General features: G+C 36.8%; 1 protein-coding gene across 2 annotated transcripts in view; it reads left to right on the forward strand.

Annotated features, from left to right (window-relative positions):
- CENPE (centromere protein E) overlaps positions 1–24,985 on the forward strand; it is an 84,891-nt gene that overhangs the window by 17,127 nt on the left and 42,779 nt on the right. The window contains exons 14-24 of one of the 2 annotated variants that reach the window (XM_044912655.1): positions 1,097–1,241; positions 1,919–2,007; positions 3,313–3,480; positions 10,077–10,151; positions 10,381–10,500; positions 12,181–12,303; positions 12,387–12,552; positions 12,948–13,102; positions 14,658–14,972; positions 15,084–15,353; positions 15,511–15,669. In XM_044912655.1, coding sequence (XP_044768590.1) covers positions 1,097–1,241; positions 1,919–2,007; positions 3,313–3,480; positions 10,077–10,151; positions 10,381–10,500; positions 12,181–12,303; positions 12,387–12,552; positions 12,948–13,102; positions 14,658–14,972; positions 15,084–15,353; positions 15,511–15,669 — 1,785 coding nt within the window. The remainder of the gene's footprint in view (positions 1–1,096; positions 1,242–1,918; positions 2,008–3,312; positions 3,481–10,076; positions 10,152–10,380; positions 10,501–12,180; positions 12,304–12,386; positions 12,553–12,947; positions 13,103–14,657; positions 14,973–15,083; positions 15,354–15,510; positions 15,670–24,985) is intronic. The other variant, XM_044912656.1, reaches the window with a different exon arrangement.

Below are 24,985 nucleotides of genomic sequence, written 5' to 3' on the forward strand. Positions count from 1 at the left end.
CTGGGAGGATCAAGTAAGATGAGATAGTACTTGTACCTCCTAGAGGGACAGGAGAAGAATGGTAGCCATGAAATATGGAAAAACACAAGCAGAGGAAGAGAAACCAGCAAAGCAGAGTGAGTGGTGGGATAAGCACCAGGAGACAGAGGTGTTCCTGAAAGGATGACGAAGGAGTAGACGGATGATGAGGAAGAGCACGAAAGAGAGATGAAAAGAAAATTGTAGCTAGAGAGAAGTAAGGAGTGAAGGGTTTGTTTTAAAAAAAAATCAAAAGCAAATGGAGAGGCTGGAGCATTCATTCATCGAGCTGTTAGAGGGGGCTGGTGAGGCTAACAGATGAATAGGTAACCCAGGGAGCAAGGTCCCAGGGGAGAGAGGAGCAATGAGGTTAGGAGCCCTGGGAAAGGCATTAGCTTTACTGCATTGGAAGAGACTGGCATTGTGAAGGCTGTGTGGAGATCTACTCGCTGAAGGAAGTTCAAATAGACCATCTGTCTTCCCTTCCCGGTCAGAGCTGGACAGCCCAAAGTGCTTTTGGTAGCTGTGGTGGGCAGCCGCAGCTTCCCTGCTAGAGAACACTGGATCACTTGGGGGGTGGGAGTCAGCCGATTCCTTTCAATTAAGTCCCAGAAAAGTTTGTAGGGAAACTTTCAAATAAAACATGAATTTTAAATGATAGTTTCATCAAGTTTTTTATAGGGTTAAACACTGATTTTAAAAGTTTGTTTTCTCGGGGCGCCTGGGTGGCTCAGTCGTTAAGCGTCTGCCTTCAGCTCAGGTCATGATCCCAGGGTCCTGGGATCGAGCCCTGCATCGGGCTCCCTGCTCCGCGGAGAGCCTGCTTCTCCCTCTCCCACTCCCCCTGCTTGTGTTCCCTCTCTCGCTGTGTCTCTCTCTGTCAAATAAATAAAATCTTTAAAAAAAAAAAAAAAAAAGTTTGTTTTCTCATGACATCCTTAGACTGATAGGATATTAAAATAGGCTTAAAAAAAATTCTACCAAGTCCATGCTTTCCAAGAAATATAAATTAATTCTCTTGTTTTACGATGTTTGAGCCCAGATCTGTTTAAGGTAATTTTGATTTTTTTCCTCTTAGGCTAAAAGAAAACGAAGAGTCACTTGGTGCCTTGGCAAAATTAACAAAATGAAGGACTCAAATTATATAAATGAATTTAATATGCCAACAAATGTAACAAAAACACGTAAGGCGGCTGCAACCGTAGTGGGGGAAATTGATGAATGTGAGTGCTTTTTTAGCTGCTTTTAATTACAAAAGCATCCCAGTAAAGAACTACTTTATTTATAACTCAGTTAATGTGATAAACACATTTAATAAAATGTATGCATTTTAGATGCAATTACAATGGAGATAATGATAAAAATTAGTGATTTTAAGAAAGTGAACATTCTCTATTATTTTCACATCTCTTAAGAATGATACACTTTAGTTGAAACATGAGACATTTTTATTGTTGGTTTTGTTCTAATCATTATCCAGTTAAATTAGTATCCATATAACATAAATTAGTATCCATATAACATCTGCCTTAAACTTTAATTTTGAAAGGGTAGCATTACACAGGCATGTTTCAAAATAATGTCTCCAACATTAGCGGTATTTTTAAAGCATTTTAAAATCTACTTACATTGATCAAATCTCAAATTCAGAATTTGTCCTTTTACCTATATTGTATCAAGGATCGAGTATTTTATTACTAATTCTAACCAGGGATCTTAATTCATACAATATTATAAATGATCATATCTTTTGTTAATGTATTCTTGGCATTCATATTTTGAGCACGTTAGCTAACTGGAGCTTATTATTACCTCCGATCAGATTTTTTTTTAGTCTTTGACTTTTAAGAAACTTTATTAAACATATTTATGGATAAATTTCTTTTTCCCCTAATTCTAGCTTTCTGCTCAGAGTCTGATATTTTCAGTAATACTTTTGATACATTAAATGAGACAGAGTGGAATCCAGCAACAAAGCTACTAAGTCAGGTAACTTAAATGTATTTTATAAAACATTATCTCTCACTCTTTAAAATTCACTTTTTGTTGATGTTTACATTGTTGTAGCAGCACATTACTCGCTCTGACTTAATTTTAGTAACAGTTTTGGTTCTAATTACTCGTTACACTCCTAATTGATAACTGACACGTAGAAGGAAGCTAAAAATTTTGTAATGCTGGTGTATGGTAATAGGTAAACATTTGCGTCTAGTTCTTTCCCAATAGATCTTGGTATCTATGGGTTTTTTGTTGTTTTTTTTTTTTGGTTTTTGGTTGTTTTTTTTTTTTTTTTTAGTTTCTGTTTTTCCTTACATAATCCCGTAAGGGTTTTAAAAAAGGCTGATTTTTAAAGTGTCAAAAGTCTCAGGCATATAGTAGAAGAATGACACAGCAGGGAGGGGGTAATATTGCCAAATCATACTGAAAAATAAAAGAAAATGTATTATGTGTGGTTTTATCAAACCTTTAGGGAATACTATGGTGAATACTTCACTAGGTATAGAGTCCATATTGACTTTCTAGGCTACTAATGTCCAAAAAAGTACAGTATAGTTTTATAAATGTATTTGTTAAGAAAATTTCATTTTAGTTTTAGAATAAAATTGCAGTGATTCTTGGATATTATTATCACTACTTAACCATTGAATTAGTTAAAATTAGGTGTTATAGTTAAAATGCTTTTATGTCCCTAAAACATCCTCTAGAAGTGTGTTGTTTTTGGAAAATCCCTGGTGTTAATTTTTGTTTTTTTAACCTGCAGTTTATCTCTTTCTCATAATAGTATACAAAACAGAAAGAGGCCTCTTTTGAGTATGGTAAAACATAGCCTTTAGAGTTTTAGAGGTCAATAAATAATACCTCTGTTTCCCTTCCAAAATTCAGACCTATTTAAGAAATAAAACAGGCATCAGACAGGTGGAGAATTAAATTATCGGCTTCATAACAAAGGAGCATAAGGATCTATGGTCAAGTGGACTTCCCGGGATGCACCCTACCTCCCCAGCCTCCTACTCCTGACAACTTTCCCAGTTAGATATAGGCAGAGCACTTGTTTATATGATTTTTTTTTTTTTAATCCTTTCGAAATAGTCTTCTAAGCTAGTTTACCAAAATGCACATCCTTTATTTTACCCTGGATCAAGCTAAACCATTAGAAAGATATTGAAGAAGAGAATGACCTAAGTTAACTACATGATTTCAGGTTAAACTATTTGACTAATCCAAATTTTAGTAAGGAAACAATATAGGATTAGAATTCTCTCCAACTTGAAAATCTGGTTTTGTTTCCAATAGGAAAACTTAGAAAGTGAACTGAATTCACTTCGTGCCAACTATGATAATCTGGTATTGGACTATGAACAACTAAGACGAGAAAATGAAGAAATGGAATTGAAATTAAAAGAAAAAAGTGATTTGGATGAATTTGAGGCTCTAGAAAGAAAAGCAGAAAAAGATCAGGAGGTAAGAGATATGGAAACATGAAAATAAAACCACACTTTTAAAAGAAGTATCATTTTTGGGCACCTGGGTGGCTCAGTTGGTTAAGCGGCTGCCTTCAGCTCAGGTCATGATCCTGGAGTCCCGGGATCGAGTCCCGCATCGGGCTCCCTGCTCGGCAGGGAGTCTGCTTCTCCCTCTGACCCTCCCCCCTCTCATGTGCTCGCTCTCTCTCATTCTCTCTCTCTCAAATAAATAAATAAAATCTTTAAAAAAATAAATAAAAGAAGTATCATTCTCTTAAAGATGTTTATTTCTAAGGTTGACATATAGAGAATCCAACCATTTTCTATGTGTACACACAATTTAGAGAATTTAAGAAGTAATTCACATACTATTTTTCTCAAACATTAATTTGTTGAGCACACCAGAAGTACTGTCTAGAGTATAACCATTTCCTGCTGAGACCAATATGAATTTTACTATCTGGCTGAATGTTTTATGCATGGATACTATGTGTTAATGGATTTCATTTTCTTTACAAAGTATATTCCTAAATATTTAGATTATTAGAATGGCTGGGGAAGCTGATTTTGCTCATGTCTTTTTCCGTATCAGAGAGTTATTGGAAAATTATTGTAACTAATACTAAATACTAGTAATGAAATTATTAGAAATGAAACAGATCACTTAAATTTTCTAAATATATAATATTAAGCTACATGTTAAGAGAACCCAATCCAGAAACACTCAGACTTCAGATACTTAGAAATTGTCCCAAGAAATTCAAGAGATTTCTTAGAGCAGACCTTCCTTAACCTAGAGGTCACAGACATTATAAAATTATTTTGCAGAATTTTTGAATGCGTATTCATTGTTCTGGAACAAGAATCCATAGCCATTATAAGACTATGAAGTAATCTATAACTCCCCCTACCCTCAAAATAAGAGCCAGTGTTCTGGTGTAGTTAAAATATGAGTTAATTTGCAGCTACTTCCGAGATTTCTGTGAGGATGGCCCAAAGGGACACAATGCTTTTTCCTCAGTATTGTTGTTTCATTTCTTGCCCTCTTTTTTTTTTTATTTTTTTTTTAAATAAGGAAAAGAACAATTCAGTGCCAAAAGTATTATTTCCATTCTACCTATAAATTAAAGTTAATCCTACATTTCATGGGTATATATCCTAAGATGCAAAGTCTGTATGTTCTCCACAGGGTTTCATTTAACTTGTTTTAAAATTTGCATGTTAACAAAATACAAAATGTCGAATATTGACCTGTAGACGTCAATCAATAAACACTGAGTTTTATAAGGAAGGGGGTGGTCTAGTGTCATGGTTAAGAGCATGGTCTCTGGAGCCAAACTTGCTTCCAAGTAGGATACAGGCCTTGAGTGAGTCTCGGAATCTCTCGGGGCTTCCTGTTTCTCTCCACCCTGGAGGTTGAACCAGGTGCTTGCCAAGGCCCCTTCTAACTCCCAGTGTCATCTAATTCTATCTTACTCATTATAAATAATATGACATAAAATTAACTTTGGGCATAAGTATAGCAATAATTTCTCAAAGTTTTTTACATGATTTATATATTCAATAATAAAAACTGAAGCTCACAGTGTAAATGACTCTCACATCCTGATTCTTTTTTTTCCTTTTAACCACAGTCAAGGGGGAAAATAATCCTATTCTTTTCATCTTTACTTGGACACAACTAAAATTCTAGGTTCTATAAGGTAACCTAAAATATTAAGTAATAAAAACTTATTCTGCTCAAAGGCAGTTCCATTCTATTTTAAACTAAGTCTGTGTATGCAGTAAAATATGTTCCCAAACCTTCATTTTGGGAAAAGCTTAGCCAAAAAGGAGGTAAAATTCAAATTATGGCCTTAGGACATGTGGTCATTGCCCTGGTTTGCCTAATGGTCTTATAAATCACCAGAGCTGTGTATCATTTTCAAATGGGAATAGAAATACAGGATGTTTAAATAGTAATTTTTAGAAGGAGGGGTGAACAAAGTCAAGTCTCATCAAGCTCAGGGAACAAAGGAAATTCCAGCCCTCCACCTGATTTAACTTGATTAATTTTAGAATTTTAACAACTTGGACGTTTTTGTCTTAAGGAATTAAATATTTTATTTTACCTGCTGAAAATTATATAAATTGAAATGTAATTTTTTTTATGTAGCAGCCAATTAACTTTTGATTATATCATATACTTTCTCTTTATACTAGGCATCTTAAATAATACCTCATTAGGAAGTCACAGTCCAAGCTTTACAAAAGTTCCTCTTTCTCCATTAATTAGAACTAATACTTAAAGTGCTATTTCAAATGAGAAGTGAGATAAGTTTTCTTTCTAAATGTTTATTTTCTAAAATAAAGATTAATTTTTTAGTTCTTCCTTATTTTTTTTATTGTGTTATGTTAATCACCATACATTACATCATTAGTTTTTGATGTAGTGTTCCATGATTCATTGTTTGTGCATAACACCCAGTGCTCCATTCAGTACGTGCCCTCTTTAATACCCACACCAGGCTAACCCATCCCCCCACCCCCCTCCCCTCTAGAACCTTCAGTTTGTTTTTCAGAGTCCATAGTCTCTCATGGTTCATCTCCCCCTCCAATTTCCCCCCCTTCATTTTTTATTGGTAAATGTGATTTTGTTGCACAAAGTTTAGAAACAGGAAAGAAAAGATAAAAGATGGAGCCAATTTAAATTATAGCCAACACAAATGTCTAAAATTTTGCTGAACAGTTGATAGCCACTAGCCACATGTGATGATTGAGTACTTGAAGTGTGGCCAATTTGAACTGACTTAAGTATGAAAAAAAAAAATGTAAACTATTTAGTTTTTTATATTGATTACATGAACAAGTGATAATATTTTGGATATATTGGGTTCAAATATATTTTTAAGTTAGTTCTGTTTTTTTAATGCAGCCAGTAGGAAATTTTCAATTACTAATTTGGCTCACATAATATTTCTGGATGATGCTGACCTAAAATAGGAATGTCAACAGTAGTTTGAATGTAAACTAGTTAGGACTGAATTAAACATTCAGAAAATATTACTTAAACAAGATGCTATTTTCGTAAATCCCTTACATTTCTACTAGAATTTGCCTTTACTTTTTTATTCTTTTTTAATCTTATTTTATTTAAATTCAATTAATTAACATATAGTGTATCATTAGTTTCAGAGGTAGAGTTCAGTTATTCATCAGTTGCCCATAACACCCAGTACTCATTACATCACATGCCCTCCTTAATGCCCATCACCCTGTTACCCCATCCCCCCACCCACCTTGCCTTTACTTTTTTTTTAAATTTTTTTATTGTTATGTTAATCCCCATACATTACATCATTAGTTTTAGATGTAGTTTTCCATGATTCATTGTTTGTGTATAACACCCAGTGCTCCATGCAGAACGTGCCCTACTCAATACCCATCACCAGGCTAACCCATCCTCCCACTCCCCTCCCCTCTAGAACCCTCAGTTTGTTTTTCAGAGTCCATCATCTCTCATGGTTCGTCTACCCCTCCGATTTCACCCCCTTCATTCTTCCCCTCCTGCTACATTCTTCTTTTTTTTTTTTTCTTAATATATATTGCATTATTTGTTTCAGAGGTACAGATCTGAGATTCAACAGTCTTGCACAATTCACAGCGCTTACCAGAGCACATACCCTCCCCACTGTCTATCACCCAGTCACCCCATCCCTCCCACCCCACCCCCCACTCCAGCAACCCTCAGTTTCTTTCCTGAGATTAAGAATTCATATGAGGTCATATGATACATGTCTTTCCCTGTTCGACTTATTTCGCTCAGCATAATACCCTCCAGTTCCATCCAGGTCGTTGCAAATGGCAAGATTTCAATCCATTTGATGGCTGCATAATATTCCATTGTATATATATACCACATCTTCTTTATCCATTCATCTGTCGATGGACATCTTGGCTCTTTCCACAGTTTGGCTATTGTGGACATTGCTGCTATAAACATCGGGGTGCACGTACCCTTTCGGATCCCTACTTTTGTATCTTTGTGGTAAATAACCCAGTAGTGCAATTGCTGGATCATTTGGTAGCTCTATTTCCAACTTTTTGAGGAACCTCCATACTGTTTTCCAGAGTGGCTGCACCAGCTTGCATTCCCACTAACAGTGTAGGAGGGTTCCCCTTTCTCTGCATCCCCACCAACATCTGTCGTTTCCTGACTTGTTAATTTTAGCCTTTCTGACTGGTGTGAGGTGGTATCTCATTGAGGTTTGATTTGGATTTCCCTGATGCCGAGCGATGTTGAGCACTTTTTCATGTGTCTGTTGGCCATTTGGATGTCTTCTTTGGAAAAATGTCTGTTCATGTCTTCTGCCCATTTCTTGATTGGATTAGTTGTTCTTTGGGTGTTGAGTTTGATGAGTTCTTTATAGATTTTGGATACTAGCCCTTTATCTGATATGTCATTTGCAAATATCTTCTCCCATTCTGTCGGTTGTCTTTTGGTTTTGTTGACTGTTTCCTTTGCTATGCAAAAGCTTTTTATCTTGATGAAGTCCCAATAGTTCATTTTTGCCATTGCTTCCCTTGCCTTTGGCGATGTTTCTAGGAAGAAGTTGCTGTGGCTGAAGTTGAAGAGGTTGCTGCCTGTGTTCTCCTCTAGGATTTTGATGGACTCCTGTCTCACATTGAGTTCTTTCAACCATTTTGAGTCTATTTTTGTGTGTGGTGTAAGGAAATGGTCCAGTTTCATTCTTCTGCATGTGGCTATCCAATTTTCCCAACACCATTTGTTGAAGAGACTGTCTTTTTTCCATTGGACATTCTTTCCTGCTTTGTCAAAGATGAGTTGACCATAGAGTTGAGGGTCCATTTCTGGGCTCTCTATTCTGTTCCATTGATCTATGTATCTGCTTTTGTGCCAGGACCACTTTGTCTTGATGATGACAGCTTTGTAATAGAGCTTGAAGTCCGGGATTGTGATGCCACCAGCTTTGCTTTTCTTTTTCAGCATTCCTCTGGCAATTCGGGGTCTTTTCTGGTTCCATACAAATTTTAGGATTATTTGTTCCATTTCTTTGAAAAAAGTGGATGGCATTTTGATAGGGATTGCATTGAATGTGTAGATTGCTCTAGGTAGCATTGACATCTTCACAATATTTGTTCTTCCAATCCATGAGCATGCAACGTTTTTCCACTTCTTTGTGTCTTAATTTCTTTCATGAGTATTTTATAGTTTTCTGAGTACAGATCCTTTGCCTCTTTGGTTAGATTTATTCCTAGGTATCTTATGGTTTTGGGTGCAATTGTAAATGGGATCGACTCCTTAATTTCTCTTTCTTCTGTCTTGTTGTTGGTGTATAGGAATGCCACTGACTTCTGTGCATTGATTTTATATCCTGCCACTTGACTGAATTCCTGTATGAGTTCTAGCAGTTTTGGGGTGGAGTCTTTGGGGTTTTCCACATAAAGTATCATATCATCTGCAAAGAGTGAGAGTTTGACTTCTTCTTTGTCGATTTGAATGCCTTTTATTTCTTTTTGTTGTCTGATTGCTGTGGCTAGGACTTCTAATACTATGTTGAATAGCAGTGGTGATAGTGGACATCCCTGCCGCGTTCCTGACCTTAGGGGGAAAGCTCTCAGTTTTTCCCCATTGAGAATGATATTCGCTGTAGGTTTTTCATAGATGGCTTTTATGATATTGAGGTATGTACCCTCTATGCCCATACTCTGAAGAGTTTTGATCAAGAAAGGACTTGCCTTTACTTTTTAAGGACTCACCGAATTATGAAGATTTCATAATTCTAAGAGAAAGTATGTTTATCTCTGGTAAGTTGTCATTTACGTGTTTTGACACAAATGTATGTAGTACTCAAATATTTAATGCTCCAGGTATTTGATGGAAAGGAAACTTTAATAGAAACACATGTATTTTTAAGTATTCTTTATACTTTTAGACAGTTAAAAAATATAAAGCAATAACATTTTCCATAGAATGAATCAACAAGGTAATAATTGATAATCCTATACATATCTCTGTAGCTTTAGTGAACAGTAATATTACTGTAAAGGCACCACATGAAACTACCCTAATCCAGACCTAAATTCTAAAACACAAATCCTTAGAAAGTATGCCAGTGTAAAGCTAAATGGCTAATTTATGGGAAGAAACCAAAATATCTTGTAGAATAAATAACATTTCTGCATTGAACCTCCCCAAAACAAAAATCTATTAAAAGTATGTTTTTTAAAGTTTGATTACCAGTTTATATCTTCCAAGGGATGCATACTAATTTGCTTTTGACATTATTATAGTATTATTAACAGGTGATATAACTGTTACTTGGGTCATGCTAAGGTTTTTTTCTTGTTTGCTTGTTTTGTAGGGTTTGAGGGATTTTTTGTTTGACTTACTGGGTTTCTGTTTGTTTTGTATCTTCAAATAATGAGATGCTCTGTAACAGTAGCTTGAACAACTGATCTCTTAATCCTTTCTTACTGTTTTGGTGATTCTGAAGCAGTGAATAAATGCTATCTTTTGGTGGGTTTTTTTTTTTTTTTTTTTGCTTTATTAACTATTGGTTTGCTCTGTTGCCTGTTCACATGCTCTTACAGATGCAACTAATTCATGAAATTTCCAACTTAAAGAATTTAGTTAAGCATGCAGAAGTGTATAATCAAGATCTTGAGGTGAGCATTTATGTTGGTATTTCTATTATAAGGAACTAGAACTATAAAATGTACATCATACGTAATTGAACATGATTTCAGAAAATAGAAGAAACGTTTTGTTTCTTAAATATCAACTTTTTAAATTTTACTAATGGTTTAAACTATTAAATGTAAGTTCTTTTTTATCCCCTAAAATTTAAATCCAAGAAAATACATTTCACATTTTTCTGTTTCATACTTCTTATAGAATGAACTAAGCTCAAAAGTAGAGCTGCTTAGAGAAAGGGAAGACCAGATTAAGAAGCTACAGAAATATATAGACTCTCAGAAGTCAGAAGATATAAAAATGGACTTGTCATACTCATCGGTAAAAATCAGGTTTATTTTTTTGTTTAATCATGTAGGCATTTATAGTATACCATCATCATTATTATCAATATTGAGCTTACATTGAGCCTACTGTGTGCCAGGCATTGTTGTAATTGTTTTACATATAGTATTTTATTTAATCTTGTCTGTGACTCTGTAAAAGAGGGACTGTTAGTATCATTGCCATTTTATGGATAAAGAATCATTCATAGAGAGTTTAGGATATCGTTCTTTGAGTGAATATAAGTAAGTTAAGGATGAACTTCCATTAAAAATTAGTAATTCAAAATTTATTATTTTTTTCAATTATTTTATGCAAATGCATGCAGAAGTATGTAGTCAGTATCTCCAGGTGAGCACTTATGTTGGTATTGATAAGTAACTGAAACTGTACATATCACATGTGATTGAGCATGATTTTATAAATTTCATTAATATTAATGCATTCTCATTATAATTTAAATAACTATTTTAACAGTTTGGTATTTTTCAGAAACTGTAGCTCTAGATGATTTTAGTTGGTATAAGATATGATATTAAGGGACTCCTGGGTGGCTCAGTCAGTTAAACATCTGCCTTCAGCTCAGGTCATGATCCTGGAGTCCCAGGATCAATCCCGGGATCAGGCTCCCTGCTCAGCAGGGAGTCTGCTTCTCCCTCTCCCTCTACCCCTCCCCCCTGCTCGAGCTCTCTCTTGCATGCTCTCTCTCTCAAATAAATAAATAAAATCTTAAAAAAAAAAAGATATGGCATTAAATAACATTGAATTTCATGATGAAATTGTTAATTTTTGCTGCTTGCTTTCTATTCTGTTTGCCTTCAGGCCTCCTGATTACTTCAAGAAAGTATCAGTTTGATTCTAGTTTTTAACTCTTTTTAAGAAGGCAGCAGTTTCAAGCTGAAATTTTGGTTTTTCTTCTTTTGTTTTCATTTGAGTTTTTCAGAGTAGTTTTTATTACCTTCTATCAGGACTCTTCTGTTAACTGACAAATGATCCTTTGTAAAAGTAATCTTACTGTTCTAAAGAAAGGGGGAAGAAAGGCACTTTCATATAATCCAGGAGTGTCTGTTGATAGAGTGGCAAGCAGAATTGCCCACTTTTTAAAAATTGCTATTTCTTTCTCTTTATTCATCCAATTCATTCATTCATTTGTGCATTAATATTCTGCCAAGGATATATGTGGTTGAATTTATGTAAGCTAAAGTTAAAATGCCACTTCTCTCTAAAAATAAGACTGAGATCTTTTCATGTATTTATCAGTCATTTGCATTTTCTCTTCTGTGAGTTGCCTATTCATCTTTTCTCTGTTTTTCTATTGGTTTTTTTGTCTTTTTCTTTGTAATTTGTGATTTCATATCCTTAATTTTAATTATGAACTACTCACCTGCCATTTTTAGATGGCAGGTCATTTTAAGTCATTTTAGAATGACTTAAAAATACATAGGAAATTTTAACAAGCTAGCTGAACAACAATTGTGTTAACCTTTTTTAAACAATAACAAATTTCTTCAGTCTCTACAATGCTTCTATAATTTGGAAAAAATATAGCCAATTTTTCATAAATAAATAAATATTTAAAATATTTTTATCATGGAAAATATTATTTCTTTTCATCTTTTCCTAAATAGACATTTGAAATTAGCATATTTCACTAAATTCTTTTTGTCCTGTGTATAGGAAAGCACTGAAGACATAAAACAAATGAAACAGACTCTGCTTGATACTGAAACTGTAGCCCTTGATGCCAAGAAAGAATCAGCCTTTCTTAGAAGTGAAAATCTGGAGCTGAAAGAGAAAATGGTAACTGTTTCCTGTAATATTTATAATAAAATAGTTGTTACAATCAGTACATTTCTGTGAATTTGCAATCTTTCTCTCAACAGAAAGAACTTACAAATACATACAAGCAAATGGAAAATGATATTCAGTTATATCAATGCCAACTGGAGGCAAAAAAGAAAATGCAAGTGGATCTGGAGAAAGAATTACAATCTTCTTTTAATGAAATAACAAAACTCACCTCCCTTATAGATGGCAAAGTTCCAAAAGGTATTTCATAATTTCACTTAATTCTTTGCAGATCTGACTTTGTCTAGAAACCTACCTGAAGGATTTTGCGACTATATTCCAATGGGTAGAAATCTATTATCCTCTGATATGATTGTTTTAATAGCCTAATAATGAGTTTTGATATTATTTGAGATCAGTATTTATAACTGCTTCCATAGAATTCCAATTAATAAGGGTTTAGGAATTATTTTTCAAATAAATTGGACCTGATTTTCAAAAATCGGTTGAAGAACTATTAACAGTTAGATTACCTGTTAATCAACATTGACTCTTTAATAAATTTTTATATAGTCTGATTAAATAATCTAACTTTGCATATAATTTAGACTGTCCCAATAACTGCACACTGTTTTAATTTACCCAAAATGTCCTAGATTTGCTCTGTAATTTGGAACTGGAAAGTAAGGTTACTGACCTCCAGAAAGAACTGAATAAAGAAGTTGAAGAAAATGAAGCTTTGCGTAAAGAAGTTAATTTGCTCTCAGCATTGAAATCTTTACCCTCAGAAGTAGAAGTGCTGAGGAAAGAGGTAAACACATTTTTAAGCAAATAATTCTTCTTTTGAAATAAAAACCTTTGTAATAGCGCTTTAAATGTCTTGCTGTAGTTTATCTTAAAGTAGCAGTCATGAGAGTGTAAACATATGACTCAACTTGTTAGGAATAGAAATGAATGTAGTTCCTCCTCTAATTTTCTTGTATTACCAGAAAACACACTTTCAAAGCCTATTTAACAGTATACTTAGTAACTTGATCCATGTAACAACCATTTCTGTAGTCCTCAAATGTTTCACTTAAACAGAGTTCTAGGGGCGCCTGGGTGGCTCAGTTGGTTGAGCATCTGACTCTTGGTTTCGGCTCGGGTCATGATCTCGGGATCATGGGATCCAGCCCCGCAGTGGCTCTGGGCTCAGTGCAGTCTGCTTGCCCCTCTCCCTCTGCTTCTTACCCCCATGCTCTCTATCTCTCTGAAATAAATTTTTTAAAAAACGATTTAAACAGAGTTCAATGGGGGCATCTGGCTGCTCAGTCAGTAGAGAGTGTGGACTCTTGATCTCAGGGTTGTAAGTTCAAGCCCCACATTGGATGGAGAGATTACTTAAAAATAAAATCTTTAAATAGAGTTCTATGGCCCATCCTTTTTTTAACCTTTTTTTTTTGGTACTAGTTCTATCACTATGTTGAATAAAAAAACGTAATGAGATGTAAGGGAGGGGACTGATAAAGTTTAGGGGTCAGTGTAAATCTTGCAGGCCAGTGAACAAACCTGTGAACCATCAGCCAGCTTTTCCTTCCTCTCTACCTTTCTAAAAGAAATAAAACTGACAAGTGTTTGAAGACCCAAGTGGCAGACATCATGCTAAAGAACTCTAGCAACATTATTTAGTCATCCTAAAAACTCTTTAAAGTAGGTGCTGTTTTTTAGCTCAACAAATAGTTATGAAGCCAGTAGCTGAGCTACACAGATATGCCTCCTGTCCTAAGTCCATGATTGAAACAACCCTGCTGTTTTACCCCTGTCCTTAGCCTCTGCTTTAAGTTTGCCTCTCTTCTTCCCACCATTGCTACCTTACCTTTCACAGTGATTTTACTGTTTATAAGCTGGATAGGGTTTATTTAAATAATAATTCAAATAAAGCTTAACTATTTAAATTATTCAGGGATCACATTTTTAGAATCTGGAGCTACATTCAAAGGCTTTAGGGAAAAAATGTGTCAAATTCTAAGACGAAACATAAAATGACACACCAAGAGGTTAGAAAATACTTTAGAATGATAGATAAGGAAATAAAGGCACATCCTGAAATAAAGTGTTTCTACTGAGTATCCTCCTCCATGCAATCCTTGCTAGAACCCAAAGAGAATAGAAAATAAAACTGAAGGTAAATTTAAAGAGGATAATACATTGTTAAAGGATGGTGACAATAAAAATGTTGCCTTTCCTTGGTCAAATTTTTGCATAATTTCAATGTCTTCCCCCCCCCCCCACCTTACCCCCCACCCCGAGGAAACTTTTTTTTCCTGAAAACTGCTTCAGTAGATCATAAATTGCTAACATAGCTAAATTTTATTTTGTTTCCATAGATGCATGATAAATCTGAAGAGCTCTGTGTAATAACATCAGAAAGAGACAATTTGTTTTCTGAAGTAGTTCAAAAAGAAAGTAGAATTCAAGATTTACTTGAAGAACTTGGGAAAACTAAAAATGACCTAGCAATTACCCAGTTGAATTACAAAAGCACTGATCAAGAATTCCAGGATTTTAAAAATCATCATATTGAATTTGAGCAAAAGTATAAGATGGTCCTTGAGGAGAATGCAAGAATGAATCAGGAAATAGGGAATCTCTCTAAACAAGCTCAAAAACTTGGTTTAAGTTTGGATGCTGTGAACACAGAGGTTGGTACAAGACACCCTCTAGGGAGCGATCTTTAACTTTCTGGGGTTTGGCTTCCATTTATATACCATAGAATGCTCTGCTTTTCACATTTACTTTTTCTTATTTTAAAGCTTTCTCCCAAATCTGAAGAAGTTCAGAAAACAACTGAGAGTCAAAAAAGGTTAAATGAAGTGGAAGAGCTGAAGGAACAATTAGAAAGTAGAGATTCAAGGCTGCTAACTATGGAAAAGGAAAAAACACTGATCGCTGAGCAACTTCAACAAACTTTAGTAGAAGTAAGAACCTTAACCCAAGAAAAGGAGGACCTAAAACAACTCCAGGAGAGCCTGCAAATTGAGAGGGACCAACTCAAAAGTGACATTCAGGATACTGTAAACATGGTAAGGCTTTTACTGAGTAAACTCTGAAAATTCAGAGCCTCTTTACAAACAGGACAGGAGCCATCACTTATAATTCATGATCCGGTAGCCACTACAAAATTACTTCCACTGTTTCACATTATTCTAATGGACATTGTTTTCTGTTTCTCTGACAAAGAATATAGACACCCAAGAACAATTAAGACATGCTCTTGAGTCTTTGAAACAACACCAAGAAACAATTAACACACTAAAAATGAAAATTTCTGAGGAAACTTCCAGGAATTTGCATACAGAGGAAAACCTAGGAGAAACTAAGGATGAATTCCAGGAAAAGGTAAATGGTGTTTCCATCAAAGTTTTTATATATGTGTAGATGAGCTTTCTCTTTTACCTCAAACACTTAAGTACATAATGATAGTCTCAATCTTGTTTATTATTCACAGTGCTAATAACAATAATTTACAAACATAAACCTGATGTCTTTGAAATAACTTGAGATATAACTGCTTACAATCAATTTGGGAAAAAAAGGCAAAAATTAGTTCAAACTTTAAGCTGATATTTTGAGGCCTAATGTATTTTAAGTGTCTTTAAAAACCCTTCTGAAGGGGCGCCTGGGTGGCTCAGTTGGTTAAGTGACTGCCTTCGGCTCAGGTCATGATCCCAGGGTCCTGGAATCAAGCCCCGCATCAAGATCCCTGCTTGGCCGGAAGCCTGCTTCTCCCTCTCCCACTCCTCCTGCTTGTGTTCCCTCTCTCACTGTCTCTCTCTCTCTCTCTGTCAATTAAATAAACAAATAAAATCTTTTAAAAACAATTTTAAAAAAATAAAAATAAAACCCCTCTGAATTCTAAGAAAGTTTGCTTATTATTAACTATGTCTAAAATATTTGTTTTATGTCAGATTTTATATATTAAACTTGCTTAGAGATCCCTATGAAATCAATGTGTATATTTATTTATGCCTGTTTCTAGGGCTTGTGCTATAATTTTTACTATTAGGTGCTTAAATCTCACCTTAATTTATTCTAAGTAATATGGTTCATTTTGTCCTGAGACCTTGGGAGAATAAGGTCTTAACTGGTTATTTAATTATATACAACAAACACTAGGAGATGCTAATGATGTTTGTTTTGTTTTGTTTTGTTTTAAGAGAAATGTGTTAGTCCACTAGGGCTTCCATCACAAAATATCACAGACTGCTGGCTAAAACAACAGAAATTTACTTTCTCCTGGTTGTGGAGGCTAGAAGTCCAAGATTAAGGTGCTAGAAAATTTAGTTTCTGTTAAGTCTTCTTTTCCCTGCATGCCGATGGAACCTTCCTTCTGTGTCCTCACAGGGCCTTTCTCCTGTGCTCAAGCTGAGAAAGAGCACTGGCGTTTCTTCCTCTACTTAAAAGGACACCAATCCTGGGGCACCTGGGTGGCTCAGTCGATTGGGTGACCAATTCTTGATTTCAGGTGAGGTCTTGATCTCAGGGTTGTGATTTTGAGCCTCACATCTGGCTCTGCGCTGGGCATGGAGCCTAATGAATGAATGAATGGATACCAATCCTATGGGATTTGGGCCCCAGTTTCATGACCTCATTTAACTTTAATTACCCTCCTTAAAGGCTTTATCTTCACATACAGTCACATGGGGGTTAGGGCTTCAAAATGAATATTGGGAAGACAAAATTCAGTCTGTAACAGGTGATTGCCTATAATTTTATACAATGGAATCATTTACTATATACATTTCTACTTTTCAAAAATGCCTTTGGTATATATTATCAACAGGATTTTTTATACTGCCTTTCAATTTTATGCACTTAATACTATTTATTCCAGAATATTTGCTACTAGGAATTTAAAACATTCATCAGTGGGAGACTGGTGAAATAATCTTTCACACATCCATAGCTTGACATAGTATATGTATATATAATATGTATGTATGTATATAGATAATGCAACTGGGTTTTATGTGGTCATAAAATTTTTTAAAATTGCATATTATATGCAAACAGAAAAATCAGATGGACATATTATTAAATAAAAACAAATACTGCTTCAGAATAATTCAGTAAGCTCTAACTTATATAAATAAATATCTATATAGATTTATATGCTATTACTCTATATAATGAGCTTTTTTTCCCCATTTACCCTGGGGTACAGTATTCTTGCCTTGGAAAAGCTTTCCCTCTCTCTCCCTATGCTTCAGTACTTCTCTCCTAGAAAAGCATTTTCACTTGTTTTATATCTTGTGTTCTCAGCTTATATGTAGTTTGGATCGATCAAATGAGCCAAAGGCATTTGACCTTGATTTGAAATTTATAACTTTCACTTTCATTAGGGGAAGGTTTTTTGAAAAGATTTTTGAAAATAAGATACAACAATATTTAGCTGCTTTTAAACAGATGCAAAAATGCAATTATAGGGCCCACGAGAAGGGGCAATAGCAGAGGAGTGAGGGAAAAAGAGAGTTCTATTCATTGGGACCAGCTGGTGTGTGGTATTAAGTTTATGCTAGAATCATCTATGTTGATAGAAAAGGTCCAACTAGGGCTTTTCTGTTTCCTGGGGTGTCTCAAATCTGGGATGGAAGGCTAGGATCAGCTTAGTCTTCTGTTACCGTGTTCATAATGGAATCCCACATGCACCCCTCTGTTCATCTGGACCCCAAGGGGCTGCATTAGTAGGTCTCTCATGAATCCCCTTAGAGTGCCCACTTTATTTTTTTATTATGTTAATCACCATACATTACATCATTAGTTTTTGATGTACTGTTCCATGATTCATTGTTTGTGTATAACACGCAGTGCTCCATGCAGAACGTACCCTCTTTAATACCCACACCAGGCTAACCCATCCCCCCACCCCCCTCCCCTCTAGAACCCTCCGTTTGTTTTTCAGAGTCCATAGTCTCTCATGGTTCGTCTCCCCCTCCGATTTCCCCCCCTTCATTCTTCCCCTCCTGCTATCTTCTTTTTTTTTTTTTTACATATAATGTATTATTTGTTTCAGAGGTACAGATCTGTAATTCAACAGTCTTACACAATTCACAGCACTCACCATAGCACATACCCTCCCCAGTGTCTATCACCCAGCCACCCCATCCCTCCCACTCCCCACCACTCCAGCAACCCTCAGTTTGTTTCCTGAGATTAAGAATTCCTCGTATCAGTGAGGTCATATGATACACGTCTTTCTCTGATTTATTTCACTCAGCATAATAATCTCCAGTTCCATCCACGTCGTTGCAAATGGCAAGATTTCATTCCTTTTGATGGTTGCATAATATTCCATTGTATATATATACCACTTCTTCTTTATCCATTCATCTGTCAATGGACATCTTGGCTCTTTCCACAGTTTGGTTATTGTGGACATTGCTGCTATAAACATCAGGGTGCACATACCCTTTCGGATCCCTACTTTTGTATCTTTGGGGTAAACACCCAGTAGTATAATTGCTGGATCATATGGTAGCTCTATTTTCAACTTTTTGAGGAACCTCCATACTGTTTTCCAGTGGCTGCACCAGCTTGCATTTCCACTAACAGTGTAGGAGGGTTCCCCTTTCTCTGCATCCCCACCAACATCTGTCGTTTCCTGACTTGTTAATTTTAGCCATTCTGACTTGGTGTGAGGTGGTATCTCATTGAGGTTTTGATTTGGATTTCCCTGATGCCGAGCGATGTTGAGCACTTTTTCATGTGTCTGTTGGCCATTTGGATGTCTTCTTTGGAAAAATGTCTGTTCATGTCTTCTGCCCATTTCTTGATTGGATTAGTTGTTCTTTGGATGTTGAATTTGATAAGTTCTTTATAGATTTTGGATACTAGCCCTTTATCTGATATGTCATTTGCAAATACCTTCTCCCATTCTGTCGGTTGTCCTTTGGTTTTGTTGACTGTTTCCTTTGCTGTGCAAAAGCTTTTTATCTTGATGAAGTCCCAATAGTTCGTTTTCGCGCTTGCTTCCCTTGCCTTTGGCGATGTTTCTAGGAAGCAGTTGCTGCAGCTGAGGTCAAAGAGGTTGCTGCCTGTGTTCTCCTTTAGGATTTGGATGGAGTCCTGTCTCACATTGAGTTCTTTCAACCACTTTAAGTCTATTTTTGTGTGTGGTGTAAGGAAATGGTCCAGTTTCATTCTTCTGCATGTGGCTATCCAATTTTCCCAACACCATTTGTTGAAGAGACTGTCTTTGTTCCACTGGACATTCTTTCCTGCTTTGTCGAAGATGAGTTGACCATAGAGTTGAGGGTCCATTTCTGGGCTCTCTATTCTGTTCCTTTGATCTTTGTGTCTGTTTTTGTGCCAGGACCACTTTGTCTTGATGATGACAGCTTTGTAATAGAGCTTGAAGTCCGGGATTGTGATGCCACCAGCTTTGCTTTTCTTTTTCAGCATTCCTCTGGCAATTCGGGGTCTTTTCTGGTTCCATACAAATTTTAGGATTATTTGTTCCATTTCTTTGAAAAAAGTGGATGGCATTTTGATAGGGATTGCATTGAATGTGTAGATTGCTCTAGGTAGCATTGACATCTTCACAATATTTGTTCTTCCAATCCATGAGCATGCAACGTTTTTCCATTTCTTTGTGTCTTCCTCAATTTCTTTCATGAGTATTTTATAGTTTTCTGAGTACAGATTCTTTGCCTCTTTGCTTAGATTTATTCCTAGGTATCTTATGCTTTTGGGTGCAATTGTAAATGGGAGTGACTCCTTAATTTCTCTTTCTTCTGTCTTGTTGATGTATAGGAATGCCACTGATTTCTGTGCATTGATTTTATATCCTGCCACTTTACTGAATTCCTGTATGAGTTCTAGCAGTTTTGGGGTGGACTTTTTTGGGTTTTCCACATAAAGTATCATATCATCTGCAAAGAGTGAGAGTTTGACTTCTTCTTTGCCGATTTGGATGCCTTTTATTTCTTTTTGTTGTCTGATTGCTGTGGCTAGGACTTCTAATACTATGTTGAATAGCAGTGGTATTGATAGTGGACATCCCCGCCGTGTACCTGACGTTAGGGGGAAAGCTCTCAGTTTTTCCCCATTGAGAATGATATTCACTGTAGGTTTTTCATAGATGGCTTTTAAGAGATTGAGGTATGTACCCTCTATCCCTATAGTCTGAAGAATTTTGATCAGGAAAGAATGTTGTACTTTGTCAAATGCTTTTTCTGCATCTATTGAGAGGATCATATGGTTCTTGTTCTTTCTTTTATTAATGTATTGTATCACATTGATTGATTTGCGGATGTTGAACCAACCTTGCAGCCCAGGGATGAATCCCACTTGATCGTGGTGAATAATCCTTTTAATGTACTGTTGGATCCTATTGGCTAGTATTTTGGTGAGAATTTTTGCCTCCATGTTCATCAAGGATATTGGTCTGTAATTCTCCTTTTTGATGGGGTCTTTGCCTGGTTTGGGGATCGAGGCAATGGTGGCCTCATAAAACGAGTTTGGAAGTTTTCCTTCCATTCATTTTTTGGACCAGTTTCAGAAGAATAGGTATTAATTCTTCTTGAAATGTTTGGTAGAATTCCCCTGGGAAGCCATCTGGCTCTGGGCTTTTGTTTGTTGGGAGATTTTTGATGACTGCGTCAATTTCCTTAGTGGTTATGGGTCTCTTCAGGTTTTCTATTTCTTCCCGGTTCAGTTTTGGTAGTTTATACATCTCTAGGAATGCATCCATTTCTTCCAGATTATCTAATTTGCTGGCATATAGGTGCTCATAATATGTTCTTATAATTGTTTGTATTTCTTTGGTGTTGGTTGTGATCTCTCCTCTTTCATTCATGATTTTATTTATCTGGGTCACTTCTCTTTTCTTTTTGATAAGTCTGGCCAGGGGTTTATCAATCTTGTTAATTCTTTCAAAGAACCAGCTCCTAGTTTCATTGATCTGTTCTACTGTTCTTTTGGTTTCTATTTCATTGATTTCTGCTCTGATCTTTATTATTTCTCTTCTTCTGGGTTTAGGCTTTATTTGCTGTTCTTTCTCCTGCTCCTTTAGGTGTAGGGTTAGGTTGTGTATTTGAGACCTTTCTTGTTTCTTGAGAAAGACTTGTATTGCTATATACTCTCCTCTTAGGACCGCCTTTGCTGCATCCCAAAGATTTTGAACAGTTGTGTTTTCATGAATTTTTTAAATTCTTCTTTAATTTCCTGGTTGACCCATTCATTCTTTAGTAGGATGCTCTCTAGCTTCCATGTATTTGAGTTCTTTCCGACTTTCCTCTTGTATTGACTTCTAGTTTCAAAGCATTGTAGTCTGAAAATAGGCAGGGAATGATCCCAGTCTTTTGGTACGGGTTGAGACCTGATTTGTGACCTAGGATGTGATCTATTCTGGAGAATGTTCCATGGGCACTAGAGAAGAATGTGTATTCCGGTTGCTTTGGGACGGAATGTTCTGAATATATCTGTGAAGTCCATTTGGTCCAGTGTGTCATTTAAAGTGTTTATTTCCTTGTTGATCTTTTGCTTAGATGATCTGTCCATTTCAGTGAGGGGGATGTTAAAGTCCCCCACTATTATTGTATTGTTGTCGATGTGTTTCTTTGCTTTTGTTATTAATTGGCTTATATAACTGGCTGCTCCCATGTTAGGGGCATAGATATTTACAATTGTTATATCTTCTTGTTGCATAGACCCTCTAAGTAGGATATAGTGTCCTTGCTCATCTCTTATTACAGTCTTTGGTTTAAAATCTAATTTGTCTGATATAAGGATTGCCACCCCAGCTTTCTTTTGGTGTCCATTAGCATGGTAAATGGTTTTTCACCCCCTCACTTTCAATCTGGTGGTGTCTTGGGTCTAAAATGAGTCTCTTGCAGACAGCATATCAATGGGTCTTGTTTTTTTATCCAGTCTGATACCCTGTGTCTTTTGATTGAGGCATTGAGCCCATTTACATTCAGGGTAACTATTGAAAGATACGAATTTAAAATCTTTGAAAAAAAAGGGCGCCTGGGTGGCTCAGTTGGTTAAGCGACTGCCTTCGGCTCAGGTCATGATCCTGGAGTCCCGGGATCGAGTCCCACGTCAGCCTCCCTGATCAGCAGGGAGTCTGCTTCTCTCTCTGACCCTCCCCCCTCTCATGCTCTCTATCTCATTCTCTCTCTCAAATAAATAAATAAAATCTTTAAAAAAAAAAAAGAAAGATACGAATTTAGTGCCATTGTAAGGCCTGTAAGGTGACTGTTACTGTATATTGTCTGTGTTCCTTTCTGGTCTATGTTACTTTTAGACTCTCTTTGCTTAGAGGACCTCTTTCAATATTTCTTGTAGGGCTGGTTTCCTGTTTGCAAATTCCTTTAGTTTTTGTTTGTCCTGGAAGCTTTTTATCTCTCCTTCTGTTTTCAATGACAGCCTAGCTGGGTACAGTATTCTTAGCTGCATATTTTTCTCATTTAGTGCTCTGAATATATCCTGCCAGTCCTTTCTGGCCTACCAGGTCTCTGTGGATAGGTCTGTTGCCAATCTAATGTTTCTACCATTGTAGGTTACAGATCTCTTCTCCTGAGCTGCTTTCAGGATTTTCTCTTTGTCTCTGAGACTTGTAAGTTTTACTATTAGATGTCGGGGTGTTGACCTATTTTTATTGATTTTGAGGGGGGTTCTCTGTGCCTCCTGGATTTTGATGCCTGTTTCCTTCCCTAAATTAGGGAAGTTCTCTGCTATAATTTGCTCCAATAAACCTTCTGCCCCCTTTCTCTTTCTTCTTCTGGGATCCCAATTAGTCTAATGTTGTTTTGTCTTATGGTATCACTTATCTCTCGAATTCTGCCCTTGTGACCCAGTAGTTGTTTATCTCTCTTTTTCTCAGCTTCTTTATTTTCGATCATTTGTTCTTCTATATCACTAATTCTCTCATCTGCCTCATTTATCCTAGCAGTTAGAGCCTCCATTTTTGATTGCATCTCATTAATAGCCTTTTTGATTTCAACTTGGTTAGATTTTAGTTCTTTTATTTCTCCAGAAAGGGTTTCTCTAATAACTTCCATGTTTTTTTTCAAGCCCAGCTAGTATCTTTTAAATCATCATTCTGAACTCTAGTTCTGACATCTTACTAATGTCTGTATTGATTAGGTCCCTGGCAGTCGGTACTGCCTCTTGTTCTTTTTGTTGAGGTGATTTTTTCCGTCTTGTCATTTTGTCCAGAGGAGAACAGATGAATGAGGGAACAAAATGCTAACAGGGTAACAACGTCCCCAGAAAATATATACTAAACAAATCAGAAAAGACCTGAAACCTGGGGAAAAGAAAGGGAAAGAAAGAAGAAAAAGAAAAAGATAAAAACAAACAAAAACAAAGAAAATAGAATATGATCAAATATGATCAGGCTGGTGCATAGATCAGTGCCACACACTAGATTTTGAGTGAATTTTGATCTGTTAGAAGAAACTGTATCCCAAAATTTTAAAGAGAGAACAACTTATATATCTGTACCAAAAATAAGGGTAACTACTATGAAGGGATAGAATATGACTCTAAAAATGAAAAATAAAAAAGATTTTTTTAAAAAAGGGATTGATAAGATGTTGGTTTAAAAAGGGAAAAAGAAAAATTCAAAAAAAAAAAAAAACAGTTAAAGAAAAAAATCAGCTTTGAAAGACTAAAGAATCATGGGAAAAAAGCCATGAATTCTATGTGCAGTATTCGCCTAGCGCTGGAGTTCTGCCATTCTCATTGATCGGTAAACTTGGTCTTGGCTGGCTGTTCTTGCTGATCTTCTGGGGGAGGGGCCTGTTGCCGTGGTTCCCAAATGTCTTTGCCAGAGGCAGACTGTCCCGCCCCTGCCCGGTCCGGGCTAAGTAATCTGCTGGGGTTTGCTCTCGGGAGCTTTTGTTCCTTGCGAGCTTTCCATACAGCTTTGGAGGATGAGAGTGAAAATGAGGCCTCCCAATCTCCGCCCCAGAGGAGCCGAGAATTCGGGGCCCCACTCCTCAGTGCGCCCCCAGAGAAAAGCAGTCAATCACTCCCGTCTCCCCGGTCTCTGGCCACACTCTGTGCTCACCCAGCCTGTGACCAAGTGTTTCTGTCTCTGGCACCCAACCCCATCTGGAGTCTCCAAACCCAGCAGATCCCTGTGTTGCGCTCCCACGCCACTCCTCCTGGGGGAGGCAGGGGAGTCTCCCCGGATCTGCCGCTTGTTGGGTCCCTGCTGGAGGAGCAGTGGCCCGACTGTGCTGCAGATCATGGTTTATGGCAACCCTGAGCTGAAAGCCCGCGCCTCGGCTCTGTCTCTGCAGCCGGCTTCCCCGCTCTGATACCTGGGAGCTCTGCCACACTCTGGTACCCCCGGTCTTCCTGTGACTCCGAGGGTCCTGAGATCACACTGTCCCAGCGAGGGTTCCACCCCTTGCTTAGCCACTGGAGCAACGTCCCTCAGCAGAGCCAACTTCTAGAAGTTCTGGTTTTGTGCCCTGCTGCTCTATCACTTGCCAGAAGCAGCTGACGGAGGCCCCCTCCCCCTCCATCTATCCTCCCAAATATCGCCTCAGATTCAGTTCTCCACACGACCTAACTTCCAGAAAGTGGTCGCTTTTCTGATGAGAGAGTTGTTGCTATTCCTTTCTTCGATCTCCTGTTGAGTTCGTAGGTGTTCAGAATGGTTTGATCCCTATCCAGCTGAATTCCTGCGACCAGACGA

The sequence above is a fragment of the Neomonachus schauinslandi genome, chromosome 2, assembly GCF_002201575.2.
Source record: "Neomonachus schauinslandi chromosome 2, ASM220157v2, whole genome shotgun sequence".
Taxonomy (NCBI): Eukaryota; Metazoa; Chordata; class Mammalia; order Carnivora; family Phocidae; genus Neomonachus; species Neomonachus schauinslandi.